We start from the raw sequence: 26,958 nt of genomic DNA, 5'->3' as shown, positions 1-26,958 counted from the left end.
CTAGACATGTAAATTTATGTGTATCTTTATTACAAAGACAATAAACAATCTATATCAAATTAGTTATGAGTACAAAATATGATTAAAAATAATAATTAGAATTTATATTAAAGAAAGAAATAAAAATTTATCAGAAAGAAAACATAGTTATTTTAGACTTATATTTCGATCTTCAATTAAAAACATAGTTATTTTAGACTTATTTTTGTGGGTTTATGAGAAATTAAACCCACAAAAATAAATAAAAAATTAATAAAAATCAATACAAAAAAAAAACATTTGAACTCTGTTTCTAAAATTGTGATGCTCCAAATGATTGTAAGAGTAAGAGATTTATATTTCGATCTTCAATCTAAGATTGTTCTTTGTAGAAATTGAAGCCTATTAGACTCTTTTTCAAATTGCAAAAATCTGCAAAATAATAATTAGAAATTATATTAGACAATATGAATATAAGTATGAAATGAATTTAAACATAATCAAATTAATATTTATAAAATGAATTGGAATATGATCAAAAACAATAAAATTAAAATTTATAGAGAAAAATATGGATATGAAATTGATTTGAATTGTTGTAAAAAAAATGAAAACTTTCATGATTAGATAAAGAGAGAAAAAGCAATTTTTTTTTAATGGGTGTTGAATAATTTGCCCATTCATTTCATGCTTTTTCCATTTTATGCATGTTCTTAAATATAAGTGTCATGAAGACAGCAAGAGAAGTTTATCTATTTAAGAAAGAAAGTGAGACAAATTGACCGTTTAAAAATAATAAAATCATATTATGGAAGAACATAAAACATCACATATATTTTGATTGAATTTATAACGAAAATACAAACTATTAAATTTAATTTATATATTTGTGTGATTGAATTTATAATTTAAATTTTCATTAAATTAATCGTTTCATTAAACACTTTTTTTTATAAACATTAACTTTTACAATAATTAAAAAGTTGTAACGGATAGTTGTACTTAAAATAAATAGTAACTGATATACAATATAGTTATTATAACATTAAAATATAAGAACAGAAAACTGTATAAATTAATAATTGCTACTAAAATACAATTTACTAAAAAAAATAGAGTAAGAATAAAATTATTATATATTATTTTATATAAATTTTAAATTGCTTCATTTTTTAAAAGTATTTGTAAAATGATTATTAGAAACTTCATTGATAGTAACCAAAACAAATATCGTTGGTAGATATTAAGAATAAAATAATATAATAACAATGTAAATAAAATAAAAAAATTTGTAATAAAAAATTAATTAATTGCATCAAAGTCTTCCTTTTTAACATTCTCCCATTATTTACTAATGACACCTATTTACATTGATTCCATTAATCCAATAATTTCATCAAAATGTTCTTAGATATCTTATATTATAATCGTAAAAAATTGAAAGAATAAAAATATTTTATACGTTAAATATATTATTTTTTTAAAGAAGTTCATGTATTTTTAATTTAATAACATCTTAGTGAAAAATGATAGGTCCTAAATACTTGGATTTAGTTACTCATATTTTTATGTATTTTTTATATTAATTATTTTTTAAAATTATTTTTAGATTAATTTTTTTATTTAGAGTGAAAAATGATATATCATAAGACATTACATTGTAATTAATTTTCATTGAATTTTTTTTTTGACACAAATTAATTTTCATTGAATTAACCGTTTTATAAAACTATTCCTTTTATAAACATTAATTTTTATAATAATTAAAAAGAATATAATTAAAATGTGTAACTGATAGTTGTACTAAAATTAAACTGTAATTGCTATATAATATAATGATGATAACATTAAAAAATAAAAATGAAAAATTAAATAAATTAAAAATTAATACTAAAATACAATTTGCTACAAAATAAATAGAGTAAGAATAAAATTATTATCTATTACTTATATAAATTTTAAATTGCTTCTTTTTCAAAAGTATTTGTAAAAATGGTTATTAGAAACTTTAATTAATTTTTAAAATTATTTTTAAATAAATTATTTTTTATTTTGAGTGAAAAATGATATATCAAAACACATTACATTAAAATTAGTTTTTAATAAATGTAATGTTACCATTATATTAAAACACATTACCATTAATAAATGTAAAAAATTATAATATTTATAAATAATATTATTTCTAATATTGTTATCTGGATAGTATTATTATATATTATATTATTATATTATTATTTGGATGATTATTATTAATAGTAGTGCCGAAATATTATATTATTATTATTATTATAATTTATTTTTAATGTAGGGTCAAATTAGTAAATAACACATTAGGGTTTTTGCTAAGAATGTCTATCATGATGACACGTGGGTAGGGTTGCCATCATGACAACCTTCCATTTATATATATTAAGATAAGATAAGATAGTTTATAAGTTCATATAATAATAAAAGATCTATTTTATAACAGTCTTTTTATCACGAATTTATAACTTATTTTCCTAGACGCTATTTTAAATAGCGTTTTAACTTATAGTTTATAGCTTATTATTTTTCTCTCCCACTTTTATCCTTATTATTTTAACTAAAATTCATTTTTATCCTTTATAATTTATTTTAATTTAAAATACAATAATAATTATACATTAAATGTTTTTTATGTCATTTTAATTAATCAGTTGAACCGCTAATTTTATCAAACACTTCAATTAGTTTATCAACTATAAGTCATCAATCATCATCTAAAAGTTATAAGCTTTCAGTCATCAGTGATCATCCATAAACTATCAGTTAGCTTATTAATCTACCACTATTTTTATTAAACAGAGCCTTAACATGTCTTGTGCAACTAATAACCAATCACCACTATAAATTTCGCCCCATCATACTGTAGATTTTAAATTAATTGCATGATATGTCTAAATAATTTATTCTTATTGGTTGACAAACTATTTTACATTCTAAAACTATCTATTAAATTGTTGGGACTCCTTCAATTACACTAATTTATTTTTTGGATTTAGGTGACTTTCTTATACAAAAAATCATCACAAATATTAAAAAAAAAAGGTTAAATACTATTTACCCCCCGCCAAATTAGCGAGATTCGGTTTTCCCCCTTATTAAAAAAAAATTTAGCCTTGGCCCCTTAACAAACAAGATTCTGTTTTCAGGACCCCCTGTTCCATGTTTGGCTGACTGGGCTTGTGGAATCTTTCTAGTTGGCACTGAATCTTCTTACATGGCGCTTGCTGACTTGGAAAGCTTGGAAAAACACAAGAAAATAAAACACACCATGGGCAGGATTCGAACCTTGCTCCAAGGGGTTCACATGCACTCCCTTTACCACTAGGCTATAAAAACTTTCATGTTGTAAATATGGAAGGATCTGTATATGTAACATATTTTCTACTTTTCTATTTTTTTTCAATAATAGTATATATTCATATTTATAATGTATTATTTATTTATAAATTTATTATTAATATGTGTATATTACTTTATGTATTATTTATTTATTTATTTATTATTTATTTATCAGTTTTGTTACATGTTTCTTATCTATCAACTAAACGAAATATTTGTAAAAAGAGCCATTTCGGCTACCACAGATTTTGCGAATCTCTATTGCAAGCAATTTCAATAGCACTGATAGCAGCATCTTTCTTAAAGCCATGTAGAAGAATGATCACTATCATCTCGCAAGCATCATGTGTAACATAAGGGTCCCCAACAATCTAAGCTAGTGTAAAAACAAATATGATTATATTGTACATATGTAGCATTTCCCTCCCCTTAAACAATAAAATCCAATGAGCTAGCTAGGAAGACATAAAAAATAATAGAATGAAGAATTGTTATCAAACATTGGCATTTTATCATAGCACATCTTGTCCATGTCCCCTTCTAAATCCTGTTTGCATGTGATGAATTTCTAGCTTTTAGCCATATATATTAAGTTAACCACTTTCAATGGCTAGCATTGTGCCAACTGAATTTTGAGCTAGATTCTATATAGGAAATGTTTTCCCCTTGAGCTTTAAGATCCATCACAAGTTGGACCCCATAGCTTTTGGGACTATTCTTGAGTTAGATACCGACATAATGATGTGATTAAGTAGAAGTTTCTTGTCTTTTGGGGTAACCTAGAATTGCAACTGATTGTAATGTTAGAATGTTTGTTGCTAGCTAATATCATAGGCATTTGGTGCGCACCATTTGGCCAGGGCTTAATATTCATGGCTGTGTGCTACTATAACTTCACGAGGAAGCAAAACAATTTATTGTAATATAGTGCATTCTAAATATCCACTTTGCATTAGATATATAGGAGCTCTATTTAACAAAAAGTTAGTACATTATTCTATTATAGAGTTTAGTTTTCAATTATATATAATTCATATTGTTTTTGTGTGAGCTTACAAGAATAAGAATATTGTCCCACCAAAATCAGCCGCCTGCCAATATTTGTTCCGCCAAAACTTGTCGTCTGCCAAAGTCCGCCTTGCCTACTTGTTCAATCTATTCCGCCGTAAGTCCATTATTTTTTTTTAAATCTAGTAATTATAATTTTTGATGGTTTAATTTATACATATATTCGTGAATATATACAATATTTTTTAAGTAGAATTTGTGAAAAAGATGTTTTAAAAATAAGTGAAAAATTTTAATCGAAAAATAAAAAGTATCTATAAATCTATGACGGGTAAGCCCACCGCCCCGTTTTTTTAGCAGACATAAGACGGGAAGAACGCAGTACGAAGCGGGCGGCCCATTTTGTCACTCCTTAACTGTATCACTAAAAGTGGTATCTCTTGCCCCCTAAGTTGTTGCTCTGCTCAGACATAATGTGGAGGTCTATGAGTTTATTTAAGTTTCTAAAGTCATTGTTTACATGTTTAGATGGGTCATGCTTAGACACTTGCCTTGTTGTTTCACTCTTACGCTATGTTACGTTGTGGATATGACAATTTCTTTTCACCAGTAAATCTACAATGTTGGTAAAATGAGATGATGTTGAGTCGTTGATTGGTTGTTTGATCACATTGCTTTTCCATTAAATTTTCCTTTGTAAGCTTCACGTTTTTTTCCTTTTGCATTATTTTCCCGCATTATAATACTATCATTTATAATGAAATATATGAATAAATGTACATGTATTTGGTGTTTAACGATATTGAAGATAAGAAAGACCCAATGAAATAGGGGTTTGAATTGTGTTGACGTTAAAAAACTTTTTTCTTTAATGAAATTTTAAGTCAAACACTAATGTTAAATGTTAAAAGATAATGAAAGAGAGATCAATACAAGAAATTTATCATAACTGAGCCCACATTTAAGAGTTAAATCTAATTCTCTCAAGCTTGATAGATTTTCATTATAATCTAATCAATAATATTATTAAGATACCCCATAGTCCAACTAACCTACATTTTGGACAAGACCGGTCCTTTGAATTTGAGTGCCTTGGGCGAATCAAAAGAGTGGTGCCCTGTAATTTTTTTAAACAATAAATACATAAGAATAAAAGAAATAATTGGATAAAAAACACATTTTCATTTGACATTGTGCAAAAAGAATACAAGTATGAATCTTTAAATCAATGTTTATACTAGATCAAAACATAAACCACTATAAAGAGACTTCTTCTTCTTATTCTTCTGATTTAAATATCATCCTCTTATCATTTTTTGTTGCAAAATCATTAATACTTTGTTCATAATCAAGGTTCGTCAAAAAATAATTTTCATTTGAAATCAATGCAAGACTATTTAATCTATCTTGTGACATAGTAGATCTCAAATAAGATTTTAATAATTTTAATTTAGAAAAAATTCTCTCACCAGATGCAACACTGATATGAATAGTCAATATTATTATATAAGCTATGCATGCATTAGGAAAAATTAAAAGTCTTTAAAGAACTCAATATCATATAGCTTGAATTTGATTCAAGTGTTAAAACTTCTCTAATAAATTTCAAATCTTCAAACAAAATTTCACCATCAAGATCAAGAGAATCGTCACGTTTAAACAAGTTTCAAGATGTTTATAACATGCTTTCAAGTCCCTATCAAATAATGATCTAAGCCTTTCAATACTAAACAAAAATACAAAAATATTTTAATATGTGTTATATTGCTCAAATCTTCTATCAAGTGAGCTAATTGTTTAATCTACAATATATAAGAAATAGTGATTTCAAAAAGACTCTTCAGTAGACTCAAGATTCAGTTGTGTGGGTTAAGATGAATTTTCATCATTGTGTTGTTTTCTATGAATTTAGCGTTTTTGAATAAACACATATTTAATCTCCATTTCATTCCAAATCTTTTCAGCACTAGCCTTAGCATTCATAAATCCAGATTCTCTATATTCCTTTATTAATTTTGACTTTGTAGTGCCCCTATATATTTGTTAGCCAGTATTTTTTAAAAAAATAAATTTTAGCAATTATTTTTATAATAGAAAATTCTCTTTTAATATATATAGCGATAAAAAAATTTAGTGCCTTTAAAATTATGGGGCCCTGGGCTCCCGCCCCGCTAGCCCGTGCTCAGGGCCACCCCTGGTCTTGGACATGGCTAATTCTTATTATAGTCTAATGGACCTTTGTAATTTTCACATTTGGAATATTCGACCTCTCTCTTGTTTTGAGAAGTAGAAGTTTTCCGTTTGTTTTCATCAGTTGGGGTATCCCTTATACTCCATTTAATTCCATTGCCTATTAAAAAAAAAATTGATTCCAACTAAATCTCTTTGTATTTTAAAAAATTATGGCTTTAACTCAGGGTTCGACAAAACCTCTTATATTAAAAAGATGTTCGGGAAGGACAAAACCAAGGACCGACATACTATTTTTCGGAGTCTTTTTATCGACTTATTTATTTGATGATGCCTCTAAAATAGTCGGGTTGTTCCATGACTCACACTTATTTTTTACGCGCTCCTAATGTTATTATTTTTTAATTTTTGTGTGCAGACAATATAGCTCAAGAAAATAATTTCAAACAATATAAGAGAATTAAGGTTGATGAGGATGAGGTCGGGGAGTCTACCTTTGTTAGGATAATGGATCCCCAACTTCAATGGTTGTTCCTTTTATAAATTTAATTGTTTGTAAGAATCCTAAAGTCCAACTATTAATCTCTAAAGTTCGACCAAGGGTGTAAAAGGAAAATACAATTCTTCTAAAAAAATAGAAGGGATACCCCTTGGACCAAGGTTGAGCTATTTCCTACTTATCATAAAGATATTTGATCTTTGGGTCTTTAAGATGATATTATGATAGTTCTTGACATGAGTCGCCAAGCCATCCTAAGGCCGTTGTTGAGTATGTTTCTTATGTGGTAAGGCTCCTTACCCTAAATTGCGTCATGTTCATGGATGATGGATATTTTGAAACATTATGAGGTTTATAGTCTCCTCCCTTATTCAAAAGCTAAATATTACCGAAAATACAAGTGTATCCAAGGCCTTAGAAGAATTGTCAGGTGCACTAGTTGAGGAGAAAGTGAAGAAACTTGAAGAATATTTATCGAAGGCCTTAGAAGAGACAAAGAAGGTTTCTATGGAGGTGAAGGCTCTAAAAGAGAAAGTTGGAGAAAACTTGAAGGCTCTTTATGAAGAGAAAACACACATGTTGGAAGAGAAACAAAAGTTTGTGGATGAGATTATTATTTTCGTGCCACAAACCTTTTAGAATGCCCTAGATCAAATTTCCTCTCTCTACCCTAGAGTCCAATTGGTAAGGGAAGGGATAGATCCAAAGAAGTTTATTGTTGATTGCCAAGTAGTGTTAGAAGCTTGATTCCTAGGTTTTAATACTTGGTTTCTCTTTGTTTTAATAATATTTTTTTCTTATTTGAGCTAAGGAGCGTGTTCCAGATTTATAAAAAGATAAAACTAATGACTGGGTTACTGTTAGGGGTGGCAAAAAGGGGCGTGGTCCGCTGTGCCAGTCCGTGCACCCGCAAAAAATGACGGGTTGGGTTGAGATTTTGGACCGACCGCCCACCAAAGCCCGCCAAAGTTTGCCTTGGCGCCCACCAAATCCCGCCCTACCTATTCGCTTAGCCCATCGCCTTAAGCCCGTCATTTTTTAGTTAATTCTAGTAATTCCAATTCTTGATGATTTTAATTTATATATTTATTTGTGAATATATGCAATATTTTTTTAAAATAAAATTTGTTAAAAAAATGATTTTTAAAAAATTATTCTAAAAAATAAGTGAACAATCTAATTGAAAGGTAAAAAAGCATATTAATCTATTAAAAATGAAAATAAATAAAAAAGAAAATAGGCGGGTCCGCCACCTTGGCGGGGCGGGCTAGATTTTTATGCTCATCTCCACATGGCAGACTTGCATATCCCACTCTTTTTTTAGAGAGCTTAAGGCGGGGCGGACGTCCTATTTTGCCACCCCTAGACTTATGGTGTCAACCTTTCCTTTTTTTTAAAATTTATTTTACGTTTTTGTCTTTTTATACCTTGTCTTGCTTTGTATGTGTATGTTTTGTGAATCTACTCGGCCAAAAGTTTTTTTCTCGACCTCATCTTCCATTTAAAAACTTGAGAAAGGATTGATAGGGTTAAGGGATCTTTCATCTTGATGATGATTAGTCATTTGAGTGAGGTCTCCGGACCATCCATGTAGGGATTTGGGCTGCACCTTTCTATTTGTCCTTTTTGGAATAAAATGAGCCTATATCGTTGACCCTGATAGGTGTCTTTTATATGAGTTCTCATTTCTCTTAAACAAATTTAAGGAAAAATAAAGAGTTTCTTGGATGCATTGTTCAAACAACATAATGATTTATAGTATAATTACTTTTTAACTAAAGAACTTTTTAAACTTAACTTCATTCCTTATTATGAGAATGGAATCTATGGCCAATGTTTCTAGAGTATACACCATTTATATGGTCCTAGTGATGATTCAATATGGTCCTTCCAAGTTATAGGTCAACTTTTTGGCCGATGTGTTTATCTTACATTTGCCAGTCTTTCACGGGACTAAGTATTTAGGGGGTTAACTTTCGAGGGACCCCCTTTTTATTGAACTTTGATGTCATTCTTTACTTGATTTTGAATTCTCTCATTACGTCCTAATCACAATATTCTTCGAGGTGGTCTAGCTCTTATGTGCCATTTTCTTTGTTTTGTTCCTTTGGTGCAGGGTGTGAGGTCCACCGATCTGATCTTGATTTGTAATTATGACTTTAGATCCATAAATGAGTTGGAAAAAAGTCTCTCTAGTGGGAGAATGAGGAATGGTCTGATATGCCCAGAGGAATTGAAGGAGCTTTTCTACCCAATTTCCCTTCACATCGTCCATCCTTCGCCTAAGACCTCACAGTAGGACCATGTTTATAGATTTTGTCTGGATGTTGGTTTATGGGTGCTCTATTGAAGTATAATGTTGATAATCCAGAGGTCCTCGAATAGGCCACAAAATCTCGTATCGTATAATTGTGCTTTGTTAAGGCAACCTCTAGAATGTCAAATCTGGTAGGGATGCTCGACCTCTATACACATACTGAAATAATAGATGACTACAACTAAATACTTCAGTTGTCCTTGTCCTAGGGCTATTGGGAAAATATATCCATTCTTTACCAAATAAAATCTCATGGTTAAAAAAGTGTGCACGTATCTTCAAGTGCAATTACATGTATACCCTCAGTGTCCCAGTCACTAGTAACATTTAACTTATATAAAAGAATAAGTTATATCATATTGCTTTTGTTTAATTCCCAAAGTAGATAATCCGGTGAATGTGAATCATTTTAGACCTATATCACTTTGTAACTCTATTTATAAAGTGGTGAGCAAAATTCTTATGGAAAGGATGAAGAATTTCATGCAGAAGTTAGTTTCGCCTTATCAAATCGGTTTTGTTCCAGGGAGAGCTATTCATGAAAATATCATTATAGCTAAAGAGGTTATGTATATGATGAATAAGAAGAAAGGAAAGAAAGGATTCTTTGCTATTAAAGTTGACTTGTCCAAAGCTTATGACAAGGTAAATTGGGAATACATTTGGAATATCTTACGTGAAATTGAGTTGCCTGATAACATTGTTAATATAGTCATGCATGCAATTACGAGTGTGGATACGAATGTCAACTGGAACGGTACTAGGAATGAGTATTTTCGGCCTCAGCGTGGAATACGTCAAGGGGACCCAATCTCTCCATATCTGTTTGTGCTAGGGATGGATAAACTGTCGCATTTGATAGAGTTTGAGGTTCAGAATAAGAAGTGGCGAATGTTTAGTATGGGAAAACATGGGCCTCTTATTAGTCACCTTATGTTTGCCGATGACTTATTGTTGTTTGGCGAAGCTACAGAAAACCAAATGGAGTGTGTCATGAGTACTCTAAGGACTTTCTGTAAAATGTTTGGCCAGGAGTTAAGCAAGGAGAAAACCAACATTTTATTTTCCAATAATGTCAAAAGAGGCATGAATTTGAAATTGCTTAACCTCTCAGGTTTCAAGGAGACGCATGATTTTGGAAAATATCTAGGTGTGCCTCTCAAAGGAAGCAAGTTGAAGAGTATTGACTATTATTACTTGATAGAGTAGTTATTGACCAAGTTGGCTAGTTGGCCGTGTTACCTTGTGCAAGAGTGTGCTGCAGGCGGTCCCTATATATCCTATGATGTCTGATATGTTACCTAAGAAGTGTGTGAAAGAGATCCATCGGTTGCAGAGAAATTTCATCTAGGGGGATACCAACGATAGTAAAAAGAGTTGGAATATGCTAGAGTTTGTGACTTAATGGATACAAGTGGAGACTGGAACTGAATTTAATGCAGCCTTGGATGCCTACGAGAATCATGCAAAAGATGAAGGCTATCTTGCCACCTAATGATGGGGAAGCTGGAGATAAATTTGCAATTGAAACAAAGCTGGATGGTTCCTTGGCAGTTAAGCATATGTATATGCATATGTGTCCAAATTATGAAGAATCAAAAGATGCATACTGGAAGAGAGTTTGGAATTTGAATGCCCCTGAAAGAGTCGAGAGTTTCATGTGGTTGCTTAAGCATGATAGACTTCTAACCAATGCTAGCAAAAGCAGGAAGGGATTAGGCTCGGCTATGTGTAGTCTTTGCGGGAAAACAACAATTCATGCTATGCCTGACTGTGACAATGCAAGACAAATGTGGATTTCTCTTATACCACACGGGCAAGGTGGTTCTTTCTTTAGGAAGAACTTGCAGAATTGGTTTAAAAGTAATATTAGAAATCGTTCTTGGAGTAGTATTTGGGCTATAGGATGTCATGCTCTATGGACTTGGAGAAATATGGAAGAACACATAATGAATTCGTGAGGCCCTTTAATGCAAGTTTGTGGATAATGCAGAAGGCGAAAGAGTACCATGATGTAAAAGGAATGGATAAGAGCTTTCATGTTAGAGATTCAGTGACAAAGATGATTCGGTGGATGCCTCCTACTGGTCATGAGGTCAAGCTTAATATTGATGGTTCCTGCAATCAAAAAACTGTTGGCTGTGGTGGTGTAATACGAAATTCAAGTGGTGGTTGGATTTGGGGGTTTTCGAAGTCGTTGGGGTGCTGTAGTGTGATTATGGCTGAGCTGTGGGGAGTGTTTGAAGGGCTTATGATGACTAGTGGGCTTGGTTTGATGAATGTGGTGATTAATGTGGATTCTATGGAGGTTGTGCAAGCCATAGAGAAAGGTCAAGCTAAGGCTGGTGAAGGTGGATCTCTCATTAGAAGGATTAGGAATGTTATGGAATTGCATTATGCGGTTAAGCTGGAGAATACGTATCGGGAAGCTAATAAGTGTGCGGATGCGCTAGCTATGTTTGGGTGCACGCTTAATTTGTTGTCAATTGTTTTCGAAACAGCTCCTAGTTTCCTTAGTCTCGTCTTGGAGAATGACGCCAATGGCGTAACCACCTCAAGAGTGGTGTTTGTTTAGTCTTTTTGTTTTGGACTTCTAGCCCTCCTTTGTAACAAAAGAAGAAGAAGAAAATTTACCGAAACAATTATAATATTAATTTGCCTTTATTAAAAGAACTTATGACACTAATTATAAACTTTTTGTTTTGAACTTACTTTTATAAATTTTTTGAGATGGTTTTTGAAAATAATTTATAATATACATCAAAACAATTTGATTTTATCAACTATAAAAATAGTTTACGATAACTTATTTATAACAATTTTTTTAATCATAAATATTAATGTTATAAGCTAATGAATATCTTAATTATATAATATGTGCTAAAAGATCTACATGCACTGCAATCCAATAAATTTATACATTTGTTATCTTATTTTGTGCTGATAACAATCCTCTTAAGATTGCATAGAAACTTCTCATTTTCTTAGATTAGGTGCCCAGCAGACATAAGAGAATGGACAAAAAAAAGTCATCATTCAAGGAATGTCATATAGCAAGTTTTGGAGAATTAGCAAAAATAGAGTAATTATAATTTGTTGTTGCAATCCTTTTTGAAAACATTGATTTGCACTTCAGCATCCCTAACTCATTCTTTCTGCAATAAATAGTGAAAAAACTATTAGTCACAAAAATAGATAAATAACTCTATTAACATAAACATGAAATTTGAATATTTTTTGAACATACCAATAGATCTTTTGCAATGAAGAACAGCTTCATAGATTGAACTATCAGAATCACAAGACACGCGCCAGTTGTCCGCCGAATAAGCAACACTAATTCTTGGAGATGATTCACAGTAATTTCCTCTTATATTCTTCACTGATTGAGTTCTTTTCACACCATTTTCATGCTTTGATGATCCTGGTTTTTGACCCCTCAATCTTCTACACAAAGGCTTCAAAAAATTCAAGTATTTTTGAATCATTCTCTTTGATAATGTTCTACACCTTTTCAATGAAGGGCTTTTTGAATTTTCTATTGGAACCACTTCTTTTGGTACATGTGATATAAAAGAAGGTAAGGTTGAATTTGAATTTGATGAATCATATTCATATGGTTCAATATTTTTCATTGATTCATCAAAAAGTGGTATTAAGTAACCATTGGAAAAGAGTTGATCTGCATCAACAAGAGTATTGAGAGAAGATTGATGTGAAGTTGGAAAATCAAATTTGAAATCTTGTGAGTTTATAAAGAATCTTTTAGAAGGTGGCATTCTTGGATCCATTTCAATGAAAGAAGAACCTAATTCATCAATAGCATCAACAGAAATTCTAAAGGAAGAAAAACTATCAAGGCTTTGATCAAGTGATGGTTTAAGGTTCACTAACCAGCTATATGAAAAACTTTCGATTGAAAGAGGATGAGTTGCTTCCATAGTCATTGAGTGAATCCTTGAAGAAAATTTGATGAGTGAGTGAAAAATGAGTTAAAGCAAGCTTGGTTTCTTCTTTTATATATAGTGTTTACCTCACTACAAAGTATAGAATTCATGGGCTAGCTAGCTAGAAAGACAAAAAAGAAAGTAGACAGAAAAGTTGTTATCAAACATAGGCATTTTATCATAGGACATTTTGTCTATGTCCCCTTCTAGTTCCTGTTTCCATGTGATGAACTTCTAGCTTTTAGGCAATTTCTTTGGCTATAAGATTGAGCAAACTTAATTTTGGGATACATTTCATGTAGGAAGTGATTACAACCGGAGCTTTAAGGTCCTTCATAAGTTAGAGCCCACAACTATTGGGACCATTTTATATTCTGTTTTGTATTACTAAAGGTTTAACCATAGCAAACTAACAATATACAGAGTATTTTACACCAATACTTACACCAAACACTGTTCACCGTATTTATACGGTGAACAGTGTTTTTTAAAATAAAATAATAATATTTTTTTTATTTTTAAAATTACAGACGACACTCTTCATGTACGGACGTGCATTAACCAACTTCATTACTGTATTAACCAAGTTTTTACACTGCATTAACCAAGTTTAATGACTGCTAAAAATTATTTTTAATACCTAGATGTTGCATTAACCAACTTCATTACCGTTTTATGTACCATTTGATAGTTTTTCCTTTGTTTTATAGGTATTTGTGCATATTCGAGCCTCGAGGAATAAAGTGTTGAAGGCACGGTTTCGGATATGCAGTTTTGAAGCAAAATAAGGAAAATTCTGCAGAAGCTCGCTAAGCCAAGCTGTAGCGTGCTAGGAGCTTCAGAAACAGAGGCGCAAAGTTTTCCAACGCTCGCTTAGCGCAGTCATCTCGCTAAGCGAGATTTTCTTTACTGTACTAGATATTTTAGGGAATAAATGTAGCTCGCTTAGCCAGATTAATTCGCTTAGTGAGCCTGCGCAAATTTTATTTATATGTTCTTCACTTGTAACATTTCTAAGTTATGGTTTTTGGGGTTTTTGTGTCCCAACTCCATCAACATCATCCTTAGGTTAGGATTAGCTTAGAAAACAACACTGGATCGTGCATTTGGATGATAGGAGGTGAATTGCTCATCAATCGGAGCTGACAACCGGCAAGATGTTCGGTTGATCTCTTCTCCTCTTTGTGTATTTCCTTTGTGCTGGGTTTTGTTTATATATTTACTCGAATCCTATGTATATTTATCGCTCACGGCGTTGTATAAAATCTGCTTTATAAATTGTTATTGTTATCTTCTCTAATATTTTTGCATTTATGTTTGGGATTAGTGTTGCTTTAGAGATAAACTTCACGGATCCTGATTAGGGATGGATATCTGTTAATTTCTAAACTCTAGAGATGGATTTAGAGCTGACAATCACTTGTGTGTTGAAGCTTAATGCTTTCGTGTTCGAGTTGCACGCGAGAGATCGCCGACGTGAGAATATAGATGTTCTCGCAACATTGTGTTAGAGATAACCTGGATTGTGATTAGTTTCGTAGGTGCTTCAGAGATGAACACTGATGAGAGACATGCGATGGTAATGACGAGTATTGTAGGTTGAGTGCAACTGAACGATAGATTTAAGTATGTGACGAGTGAGTATATTTACATGCCTAATAAATTATTTCTTCTCTAAGAATGTACTTATTTTTCCTGTTTATATCTTTTTACTTTCAACCTATTCAAACCCGAGCTCAAAAACATAGAAACCTTGAACGATATTCCAACGACCATCTCTGTGGACAGGACAATTCCCGGATAATTATTTCCAAATCTTTTGTTGCTTTCCCTATACAGGTTCAACAAAATGGCATCGTTGCCGGGGATGATTCTGTATAGGATTGCATCGCAATAGTTCTTGTGGTTTTGAGCTTTGTATATATCGTATATATTGTATATGATTCACTTGTATATTTACATCTATAAATGTTTACTTGTATATGTTTACCTAAAATTGACGGAGTTGGGGGTTTTTGTGTCTCAACTCCATCAACTTCATTCTTAGGTTAGGATTAGCTTAGAAAACAACACTGGGTCGGGCATTTGGATGATCAGAGGTGGATTGCTCATCAATCAGAGCTAACAACCCGCTAGATGTTCAGTTGATATCTTCTTTTCTTTGTGTATTTCCTTTGTGTTGGGTTTTGTTTATATAATTTACTCGAATCCTATGTATATTTATCGCTCATGGCGTTGTATAAAATCTACTTTATAAATCGTTATTGTTATCTTCTATAATCTTTTTGCATTTATATTTGAGATTTGTGTTGCTTTGGAGATAAACTTCACGGATCCTGATTAAGAATGGATATCTGTTAGTTTCTAAACTCTAGAGATGGATTTAGAGCTGACAATCACTTGTGTGTCGAAGCTTAATATTTCCGTGTTCGAATTGCGTGCGAGAGATCGCCGACGCGAGAATACATATATTATTGCAACGTTGTGTTAGAGGTAACCTTGGTTGTGATTGGTCTCGTAGGTGCTTAGAGAGAAACACTGATGTGAGAGACACGTGATGATAATGATGAGTATTGTAGGTTGAGTGCAACTGACCGATAGGTTTAAGTCTGTGACGAGCGAGTATATTTACATGCCTGATAAATTATTTCTTCCCTAAGAATGTATTTATTTTTCCTGTTTATATCTTTTTACTTTCAACCTATTCAAACTTGAAAACATAGAAACCGTTGAACGACATTCTAACGACCATCTTTGTGGACACGATAGTTCCCGGATAAATATTTCCAAATCTTTTAAATTATTGGTATTACCACTATTGTTCAAACCAATCAAACTTTTAAATTGTTCATCCATTCACCGTGTTGAGATCTTCTCCATTTCTTCAAAGAAATGGAGAATGCCATTACTAATGTTTTCATGTATAAAATTAAAATATGTAAAATATATGTAACATTTTTCAATAATATAAATGTTTTATACTCCCAAACTTTAGTAATGGCACTAACCATTTCTTTGAAGAAATGAAGAGGATCTCAACTCCTATTCACCATATAAAAAAACCGACTTTCAACAAAGTCTATGTAAAATCCAACATTTTTATTACGCAATTAAGTCGTGCACTCGCGGTTACCATCAGCACATTCCTTGATAATGGTTTCATGTTTTACACTCATAAATTTGTGACAAGCTTGTTGCACCCTAAATTTTGCCTCGACTTTTTATTTGCATAGAAAATAAAAATAAAAAATACATGTAGCATCTTATATGTTCATGTTGCATCATTTTCATTCAAAAATATCAAAATATATATACATGTCCATTATGCATATTTTAATAGTATTTCTTGTTCGTTTGTTACTAACCTCTCTTTGATTTTAATATTTTAATTTTAATTCAATTTATTTTTTTATTGAATTTCTATTAAAAATTTTAAATTATATTTTTGTTTTAGTATTATTTGTTGTTGTCTTTGTTCTCTTTTAATAGGTGCAAATAATATTGAGGTGAGGTTCATCTGCAATTCAAGATTCAAGGCCCATTTCACTTTGATCCAAGCCTTTTTTTTTATTTAAGTTGTGAGCCAAGCCATTACTTTAAAGCCATGTTCTACAAGCCACCAGTTTTGTTGTTGGGACCACATACATACACCACTCGCTTTTGACATTAAAGCAAAACAAACTTGTTTACATTTTCACTCAAATTTCAAACATCCAAAATTCAAAATTTTCACAACAAGTTGCATTTCACATTTTCACATTTCATTACAAATTTCCTAACTGAATTCTACAAATCAATCTCCACTATTCAAATAACATAATCTGGGGCTAAACGAACACAACTTTATAAATATTTCTCTTTTTCCGTGTTTTTCCTCTCTTCCTTTTTCATATATTTTTCTTTAGTATTAGGCTTTAGACTTTTAACTTTAGACACCCTTAGATTAGAACTAACAAGAGTGGATCCCGTCGAATACGACAGATGTGAGGGATGGTTATACATTTCCCTTGCGTAACCGACATCCTTATCCTTTCTCTTGATCGAAAGATCTTTGTTTGTTTCTCTTATAGGTTTTACTCAGATGTTTTCCTTTCCCATTCTCGTGGGATAAATAAACAATCGATGACGAATTTATTGATTATGATTTCGTACCGTTGATTCAAAGCCAACAAATCATTCTAGTACTTAAATGAGCACACTATTCCTTTTATAACCACTAGGTTTCTTCTATTATTTAGTGTTTTCCTCGCTACAAACTATAGAATTCATGGCATAGCTAGCTAGGAAGACAAAAAAGAAGTACTAGAAGGAAGAATTGCCATCAAACAATGGCATTTTATCATAGCACATCTTGTCCATGTCCCCTTCTAACTCCTGTTTCCATGTGATGAACTTCTAGCTTTTAGCTATATATTTTAAGCTAACCACTTTCAATGGCTAACATTGAGCCAACTGAATTTTGGGTTAGATTCTCCTATATAGTAAATGATTACCATTTGAGCTTGAGCTTTAAGATCCATCACAACATGGACCCCACAACTTTTGGGACCATTTTATTTCATGTTTTGTATTACCACAATTTCAGCACCAGTAGGCTTATGCCATCTAAAAGCATTAACATTTTTTCACCAAACAACTAGGGGCAATGATAGTTTTAAATAGCTTTGAAGTATAACTCAAAGAGGCAATGCAGTGTCTTTTATGGGGACAGAAAGCTTGAGTTAGGTACAGACATAATGATATATCTACTGAGGTTGCATGTCTTTTGGGGTGTCCTACAATTGCATTATGATTGTAATGCTTGAATATTTTTGTAGCTAGCTATCCTAGCATTAGGTGGTAACTGGTGATGTGCTACTACTAACTTCATGAGGAAGCAAGAATGGTAGGATTTAAAATAAATTAAAAATATTTAAAACTTTATTTTTCACTCATTAAATAAATACTACTGAAATATTTTCTTCATGATTTATCACACAATTGGATATGGTAATTTATTATTTTAATATTATACTAACCGTATAAAAGTTTTATTGTCTCCTATATGTGCTAGAAATCGGCATTCCCTTTTTGTTCATTAGTTAGTGAGTCCATGCATTTGATTAGTTACCATTTTAAAAGATAACTTCATTTTCGAAATAATGCACGAATTAGTATTAAAAAAAGGGTTAATACTACTTTATCCCCTGTTATATAGGCGTGTTTTGCTTTATCCCCTTCTAAAAAAAAATTTATTGGACAAACCTTACCAAATAAAGATTCCAAAAAACTTAACCCAGGATCGAAATTCCAAGAGAATCTGCATACGTGGCATGCGCATGTGGCATTTTTTATTTTTTATTTATTTTAAATTTCCACGTGGAATTTTGTTTTTTTTTTCAAAATTTTTTTTAATCATTTTTTTATTATTTTTTATTTTTTAAAAAAAAAATTTTATTATTTTTTTCCAATTTTTTTTTTAAAATTTATTTTTATTATATATAAATCCGCAAGTATTGTCAAATCCGTAGGTAAATCCGCAGGTACTTTTAAATCCGTAGGTAAATCCGCAGGTATTGCCAAATTCGCAGGTAAATCCGCAAGTATTTTTAAAGGTAAATCCGCAGGTAATTTTAAATCCGTAGGTAAATCCGCAAGTAAATCCGTAGGTAAATCCGCAGGTATTGTCAAATTCGTAGGTAAATCCGCTGGTATTTTTAAATCCGTAAGTAAATCCGCGTAAATCCGCAGGTATTTTTAAAGGTAAATCCGCAGGTAATTTTAAATCTGTATGTAAATCCGCAAGTATATCCGTAGGTAAATCCGCAGGTATTGTCAAATTCGTAGGTAAATCCGCAGGTATTTTTAAATCCGTAGGTAAATCCGCGTAAATCCGCAGGTATTGTTAAATTCGTAGGTAAATCCGCAGGTATTTTTAAATCCATAGGTAAATCCGCAGGTATTGTCAAATTCGCAGGTAAATCCGCAGGTATTTTTAAAGGTAAATCCGCAGGTAATTTTAAATCCGTAGGTAAATCCGCAAGTAAATCCGCAGGTATTGTCAAATTCGTAAGTAAATCCGCAGGTATTTTTAAATTCGTATGTAAATTCGCGGGTATTGTCAAATTCGTAGGTAAATCCGAAAGTAAATCCGCAGGTATTGTCAAATATTTTTTAAAAACGTAAAAAAAATATTTTAAAAAATAATAATATTTTTTTTTAAACATTAATAAAAAAATTAAAAAAAATAATTTTCACGTGGCCGTGCTGACTGTGCCACATCGCTTATGTGTTGTACAGTCGGCACTACCAAAAATGCCACGTAGGCAAGATTCTAAGAATCTTGGCCAAAAAAATTGATCAGGGTCAAATTTGATGGAATTTTTATTTGGCAAGGTTTGTCCAATAATTTTTTTTTAGAGGGGAATAAAACAAAACACGCTTATATAGCAGGGGGTAAAGTGGTATTAACCCTTAAAAAAATGAACAACGGTATATTATTTAAATGTTTTCTTTTCTCAATGTTAGTCTTCAAACCAAAACAACCAAACATACCCGAATCATTAATTCGGGAGCAAAACTTCAGAAGACATTAGAACTCTAATGAAAATTCTCAAATTAGATATTTACACTCACTCTTGTAGTTAAAATCATAACCCACACAATGGTTTTTTGGTGAGGTTGAAAATGAAAATTTTAGAATGAATCTCACACCCACTTGTTATAACACGCAAATTCATAAAAAAAAAAAGTTTTTCTTAGAAAGTTGTGTTTTAAAAATGTGAATGAGCATGTAAAAATTTCTATGCAAGCTATGCATAATATTTTTGTATATGCATAATATTTTTGTAAAAGGAGTTAATGATATGGATATTAAAAATTTTGGTTTATATATGTGCTAGAAAAATGTATTAGAAATAAGTAAAATATGACCCTTTAATTCAAGTCAAGAATAAGAATGATGATTCGAGGTAAATGAGAAAATGACTTGAGTTAAGAAAATGATAGGAAGCTTAATATAATAATTTATTATTAGTTTTATTAGTATTTTGATGTATTAGATGATATTATGTTTTCTAGAATATTCTTAAGATATTTTGGGCTTTTAAAAGTTTTTGGGCTTTTAATTAATTATCCATTAGGAACATTATATATGTAGTGTCTTTTTAGAGAATCAATGAAAAGAAATGAATCCTTTAGTTAATTTTATTTGTCTTCTTAGTGTAGAATTTACAGCTTTTTATTAGCTTTGTTAGGGTTCTTATTTTAGCTCCCTAACATTGGTGCTTTCATTCTTGCACTCAACCTCTTCTATGGCATATTCTTGCTACATTCCATACCAACAACAACACAACACCTTCATTCCTCCATCCGTAAACCAATATCCTACATGTTATTACCCATCCATAAATCATCCATTTTCAACCTTCATTCCATACCAACAACACCATATCATTTTTGACCCACATCAACAACCACCCTTCACCTTCTCTTATCCTTATGAGTCCATTGTTACACACACAACACCTTCACCACCTAACCATATTTCAACACCTTCACCTCAAGATTTCTATTCACAAGTAGAAACTCTAAAACAATATATAACTGAATCTTATGAAATCTCAAATAGATCTAGAGAAGAGTTGAAAGAACAAATTCAAGCCTTTGGCCTTTCTCTCAAGGCATCACATTTTGCTTACAAAAAAAAATCAAAAGTATGTAGCAGAAAAACCAGATTCTGACCAAAAAACCACGACTCAAATTGTTCCTTCTATAAAGTATGGTTTAACATTAGAATCACACTCGAAGAAAGAAAAACCAGATTCTGACCAAAAACCTAAGACTCAAATTGTTCCTTCACTAAAGTATGGTTTAACATCAGAATCACACTCGAAGAAAGAAAAACTAGAAGAAAAAAACGTGAATGAAGCCATCAATTATATAAAAATACCTTTCAACACAAAAATTACACCAAAAAAAGGGAATCCTTCCCGTACAATTTTCATCAACACAGTGGTGCAATCAATGGCGAAGGTGTGCGCTGCCACTGTAGCAATGTCACTTTCACAAGAATTACTCTTTACTTTTGATCCCGGCGGAACTTTCCATGTCTGCTCTGCTACACTTCGTTATCTCAAAATCAGAAATTCAAGAGGTTCAACCTATTCATCTTCTTCCTTATTACCAGTTTCTCTGCTTCATTTTTCACTTCAATGGCTTCCATGGGATAGAGGAAAAATTGATGAATAGAAATAATTTATGACTGCAGTTAACAATTTCTCTTCTCTGTTTACACCTTCAAAAACACGCTTTAGTACTGATTTCTTTCCATTACAGAGCCGTCACTTGAAATCTGGATTCAAACTAAGGTTACAAAGTTTTTTTCCTCTTCTTTTGTTAAATGGGCCGGGTCTTTTAGCTTTTAAAGAAGAAAAATGTTTGGAAATTTTTTTATTTGGGTTTCTACTTATTATGTCTTTCAGCCCATTAATTTCAAAGAGATCTTGCAACACTATCTACCACCTAAGCCTACTACTGCACAAAATAGTACGTGCATCACTTTTTATGTCTCTGTTGGAAAAAAAATATCGCAGACTCGTTTTATCTCTCATAGATGATATCTAATCCAAAGATTAATTATGTTTATTTCTTCAAGGTGAACAAATGTTGGGTTTAATATCACGGGGTTAAAGTTTTGGTTTCTTGAAGAAATTATCTATTTTGAGGTTATTTTAGAACCTTGAGGACAAGGTTCAAGTGAACCCGACGGCAATGATAGGAAGCTTAATATAATAATTTATTATTAGTTTTATTAGTATTTTGATGTATTAGATGGTGTTATATTTTCTAGAATATTCTTAAGATATTTTGGGCTTTTAAAAGCTTTTGGGCTTTTAATTAATTATCCATTAGGAACATTATATATGTAGTGCCTTTGACACATTTTAGAGAATCGATGAAAAGAAATGAATCCTTTAGTTAATTTTATTTGTCTTCTTAGTGTAGAATTTACAGCTTTTTATTAGCTTTGTTAGGGTTCTTATTTTAGCTCCCTAACAATAAAACTCACATTTTGCATTTTTGATAGGGGTCATGATTTGACTCATGCGATCGGAGTTAGGAAATCCTCGATTCAAATCACATTACTCGAAATGAAATCCCAAATGTGAATCTCAAACTTGATTCAAATTTAGTTGTTGTGTGATTTCGAATATAGTTCTTCCATGATTCGAATTAGGAGATTTTGTGATTCAAATCGTACTTCTAGAGGTAATTTTTGAATTACTTAATTTGTTCATGATTTGAGTCACCAAATTCATTAATATTCAATATAGAATTTGTGTAACTTGAACGATCAAATGTGAGTTTGTTGACTCAAATTTTAGACATATTGACTTGAATAATTTTACATTGTATTTAGGTCAAAGGTCTACTTTATGCATGTAAAAATACAATTTAATGAAAATGGTCAAATCTAAGAGGTGTGTGTAGAGACCTAACGTTAAGGAGACTCATTTACTAAAATGATACCAAAATAAACAAGTAAACATAAGAGAAGCAGCAAAACCCCGAGAGCCATTTCAAAAGCGCTCTATCTATCTCTTTAGTTGGTGACTTTCGTCAGTATGATGACCTTTAACCTTGTGGTATTTGCATGACCTATTTGGCTCACTTCCCATTGCCTCCCACATTAGAGTCGGAGGAGGCAGAAAGTTGTGCGTATGGAGCATTTCACACCAGATTTTCTTCCGATGGTTCTTGAAGGGCGTGCAGTTGTCTGCATACCTCCCACTATAATTGAAAGCTGCCATGTCTCGAACGAGCGAGGTATAGTGACTCTAGCGCTGTTCTTGTGTGGAACCAGAACCACCAACACTATGCTCTCTTACATATCTAGCTTTCCTTTCAACATTGCTTTCTTGCACTTGCATAAAACACCCAACTCGTGGCATAATTTCAGCCATGGAAGTGACTGGATTTTAGGCGAGAGAGACTTGTTGAAGTGTCCCACTTTTTAACCCCTTTTGAAGTGCTCACATGAAAATGTTATAATTGGATGTGACACCTTTATGATAAATCAACTGAGATATTCCCTCAGAGACTCAGAATGCCCTTGACAAAAATTAAATAGTTTGGTTGTCGAGACCTTTTGATCCATGCTCGCCAAAAATGGGCGGATTAGTTCACTTGAAAGATCTTGATAACTAGGCATACAAAGTTGGCAAAGGTTCATGTACCACCTCAAAGCCTCTTCTTTGAAAGTACTCGACTAGTACTTTCATTTAGATATCCCATAGCGGAAATTGCTTCCATCAAAGTGTTGATGGGGGAGATGTGTTCCTAAGGTCCATTGAAAGCTATTAGGGAAAGAAATTTGAAGTTATTTGGGATCGGGCGCCCCAAATTTCATGAGAAAAAGGCCTGGGATCTAGAATCTAGTAGCTCTTTAGGAGATTGTCTTTATGTTGTCATTGGTTAAACTGCAAGATGTTACATTGCATAATTTCATTAGAATAATACATCTCTTCCATATAGGCCTACATCTTCAATTTGGATTCACTGTCGTATTTGCTTCTACTACTGATGGCAGTGCCTCGTCTTACCATGGTAAAAGGGTCATAAAGAAACTAGATGTTAAGCTAGAGGGTGATCTAGGTCATTTTTACCGATGTTCCATGGTGGACATCAATTATATTTGTGATAAATACAATGATGTGAATCCTGCGTGCGTAGGATATAACAACCCGACTTTGAGTGCTGAATTTGTAAAAAGAGAACGAATTTTTCTAACTACTAGATTTTAATTTTATATATATTTGATCTCCTGGGCCAAGTAATTGCTTAAAGTCAATTATACTCCTTACTTGCTCAACTAGATCCCAGGGATAAAAAGACTTCTCCCACTTAATTCAAATAGTAGGTATTCTGAATAATCATGGTGGTATACATTACTTTCTTTCATACATGGTCTGACATGTCCATAAATTACGTGGTGCTAAGTAAGTTTGATTGGGATAGACAATCCCCACGTAGAGCCACACTCATACGCCCCACACCCTCTCATAGCATCTTTGTGTGAGATGTGACTAGAGCTAGTCTATTATTTATATATATATATTTATATATATATATATATATATATATATATATATATATATATATATATATATATATATATAAATTTGAAAGAAAAAATGTTGAGCATATATATAAAATGTAATTTATATATCTAATATAAAAACACTTTGAGTGGAGATGTAAAGTCAAAATCTAATGAATTATAAATGTACTCCCATTGCTACACTTTATGCTCTTTAAACTCTTCAACAATTAATACCAAGACATAGTTTGATTTGATGGAAAGCACAAACGACGTCAGTTTTTTTTTTTTGGTTTTCACCATCAGTTTAGTTTGGTTTGGGGGTTAGTTTTAGCAATAAATGGTTTCATCTTTCTTCCGATCGCAGTTGCGGGAGATCGCACTGTGGAAGGTCAAACCGTAGTTCTCCCTACTAAATCCAGTGCTAATCACCATTAAACCAACTAACTATTGGTAAATAAGGTCAGTTTTGTGACATTCATACATGACCCAGCAAAAGATTTCAGGAATTTAAGTGACTAGGAAATATTAAATATTTAAGTTCTATCAATGAACAAGAAAGATATGTGTGGTGTACACATGCTGTCAAAATCTTAAAAGAACAGTTTAGAACAGTTTTTTTACATCAGACCTTAATTACACAATATCTGCTAAAAAATCTACATCCAATTCTGTTCAATGGTTCTAACTCATGTTGCAATCCTTTTCAACATACTGATTTGCACTTCAGCATCCTTAACTCATTCTTTCTGAAAATAATAGTGAAAAATACTATTAGTCACAAAAATAGGTATATAACTCAATTAACATAAACATGAAATTTGAGTTTTTTTTTTTTGAACATACCAAAAGATCGTTTGCAATGAAGAACAGCGTCATAGATTGAACTATCTGAATCACAAGACATGCGCCAATCGTCAGTGGAATAAGCAACACTAATTCTTGGAGATGATTCACAGTAACTTCCTCTAACATTCTTCACTGATTGAGTTCTTTTCATACCATTTTCATGCTTTGATGATCCTGATTTTTGACTCCTCAATTTTCTACACAATGGTTTTAAGAAATTCAAGTATTTTTGAATCATTCTCTTTGATAATGTTCTACACCTTTTCAATGAAGGGCTTCTTGAATTTTCTATAGGAACCACTTTTTTTGGTACATGTGATATGGAAGAAGAAGAAGGTAAGGTTGAATTTGATGTATCATATTCATATGGTTCAATATTTTTCAATGATTCATCAAAAAGTGGCATTAAATAACCATTGGAAAATAATTGATCCGCATCAACAAGAGTAGTGAGAGAAGATTGTTGTGAAGTTGGGAAATCAAATTTGAAATCTTGTGAGTTTATGAAGAATCTTCTAGAAGATGGCATTCTTGGATCCATTTCAATGAAAGAAGAAGATAATTCATCAGAAGCATCAATAGAAATTCTAAAGGAAGAAAAACTATCAAGCCTTTGATCTAGTGATGGTTTGAGGTTCACTAAGCAACTATATGAAAAACTTTCAATTGAAAGAGGATGAGTTGCTTCCATGGTTTCTATCTTCTCTTTGAATGATTTCTTGAAAGAAGGGATACAAAGTTGTGGTCCTATATATAAATGTTTTAAAAATCGAATTATGTGAGCCCCACTATACCCATAATGTCTTGTTGCAACAATAGTTAACCTTACCCTTTCTTTTTATTCATTTTCTACTTTAAAAATTTTAAGGGGGAGTTTCTTGGTATGTTTTATACCCATAATGTCATATCATCACATTCTTTTTTCATGAAAAGCATAAAGAGGTCCATGCATATCATTTTAGTTTTGAACATTGAGAATCGAGCTAGAGAAAATACTACCAATTTAGTTGTATATTTTTAATAACTTATTTATTACTATAGATTTTAATACAATCTTTGCAATTTTCTTTTATGAATATGTGTAAAAAATGTTAAAAGATTTAGAAGAAATGTTACTTTATAATTTATTTAGATAACACTCATATGAAGAGTTGTTGATGAACTTAATGGAACTTCAAAATTTAATAGAGTAGAATCATCATTTCAAGACAATTTTGTGAGATTGAATTATTTTGATTAAGTTGCATTTGGATGGGAATTTTTCTTTGATCCCGAGTCCATCTTCGATTTTGTAATTGGGTTTGAGTATCCCTAGAACTCGTTAAGTAATCCTTACTTACCAAAAAAAAAAAGAATTGTTCATGGCTGCTTTTTTTTAGTATGTTTTATAAGAACATTTTGTCTTTACTCTACTCATATTTGAGGAGTTTGTATATGTCTGGGTTTTAAGTATGTTTTGGAAAAGCATTTTCCCATACACGACTCATCTTTGAGGGGTGTGTATATTGCTTCTCAAATCAGATTCTAGAGCAGACAAAAGTATACTGAATCCAATGGGGGTCGTCCTAATTACTGACCACCTAGAAAAACAGTGTCAGGTTGAAATATCTAATGAGTCAGATTAACTTATGTCGGTCAATGTCCAGCACATGTTTATATCTGATTGATATATGGTTGAGAACACATTAGAAACACATTTATGGCAGAAGGAGGATATCAT

General features: G+C 31.7%; 2 protein-coding genes across 2 annotated transcripts; both read right to left on the bottom strand.

Moving 5' to 3' along the window:
* Positions 1-12,205: 12,205 nt before the first annotated feature.
* On the bottom strand, positions 12,206-13,653 carry LOC131647478 (probable membrane-associated kinase regulator 6). Its single transcript, XM_058917366.1, has 2 exons — positions 12,610-13,653; positions 12,206-12,517 (listed from the first exon to the last, which is right to left on the bottom strand). Exons 1-2 carry the CDS (start codon positions 13,307-13,309, stop codon positions 12,504-12,506), a joined length of 714 nt encoding a protein of 237 aa, XP_058773349.1. The 5' UTR covers positions 13,310-13,653; the 3' UTR covers positions 12,206-12,503.
* Positions 13,654-24,954: 11,301 nt separating this feature from the next.
* LOC131647477 (probable membrane-associated kinase regulator 6) lies at positions 24,955-25,968 on the bottom strand. Its single transcript, XM_058917365.1, has 2 exons — positions 25,236-25,968; positions 24,955-25,138 (listed from the first exon to the last, which is right to left on the bottom strand). Exons 1-2 carry the CDS (start codon positions 25,927-25,929, stop codon positions 25,125-25,127), a joined length of 708 nt encoding a protein of 235 aa, XP_058773348.1. The 5' UTR covers positions 25,930-25,968; the 3' UTR covers positions 24,955-25,124.
* Between the last annotated feature and the right edge of the window lie 990 nt (positions 25,969-26,958).

This window comes from Vicia villosa, linkage group LG2 (genome assembly GCF_029867415.1).
Source record: "Vicia villosa cultivar HV-30 ecotype Madison, WI linkage group LG2, Vvil1.0, whole genome shotgun sequence".
NCBI classification, from domain to species: Eukaryota; Viridiplantae; Streptophyta; class Magnoliopsida; order Fabales; family Fabaceae; genus Vicia; species Vicia villosa.
This window is presented reverse-complemented; position numbering and strand designations above follow the sequence as displayed.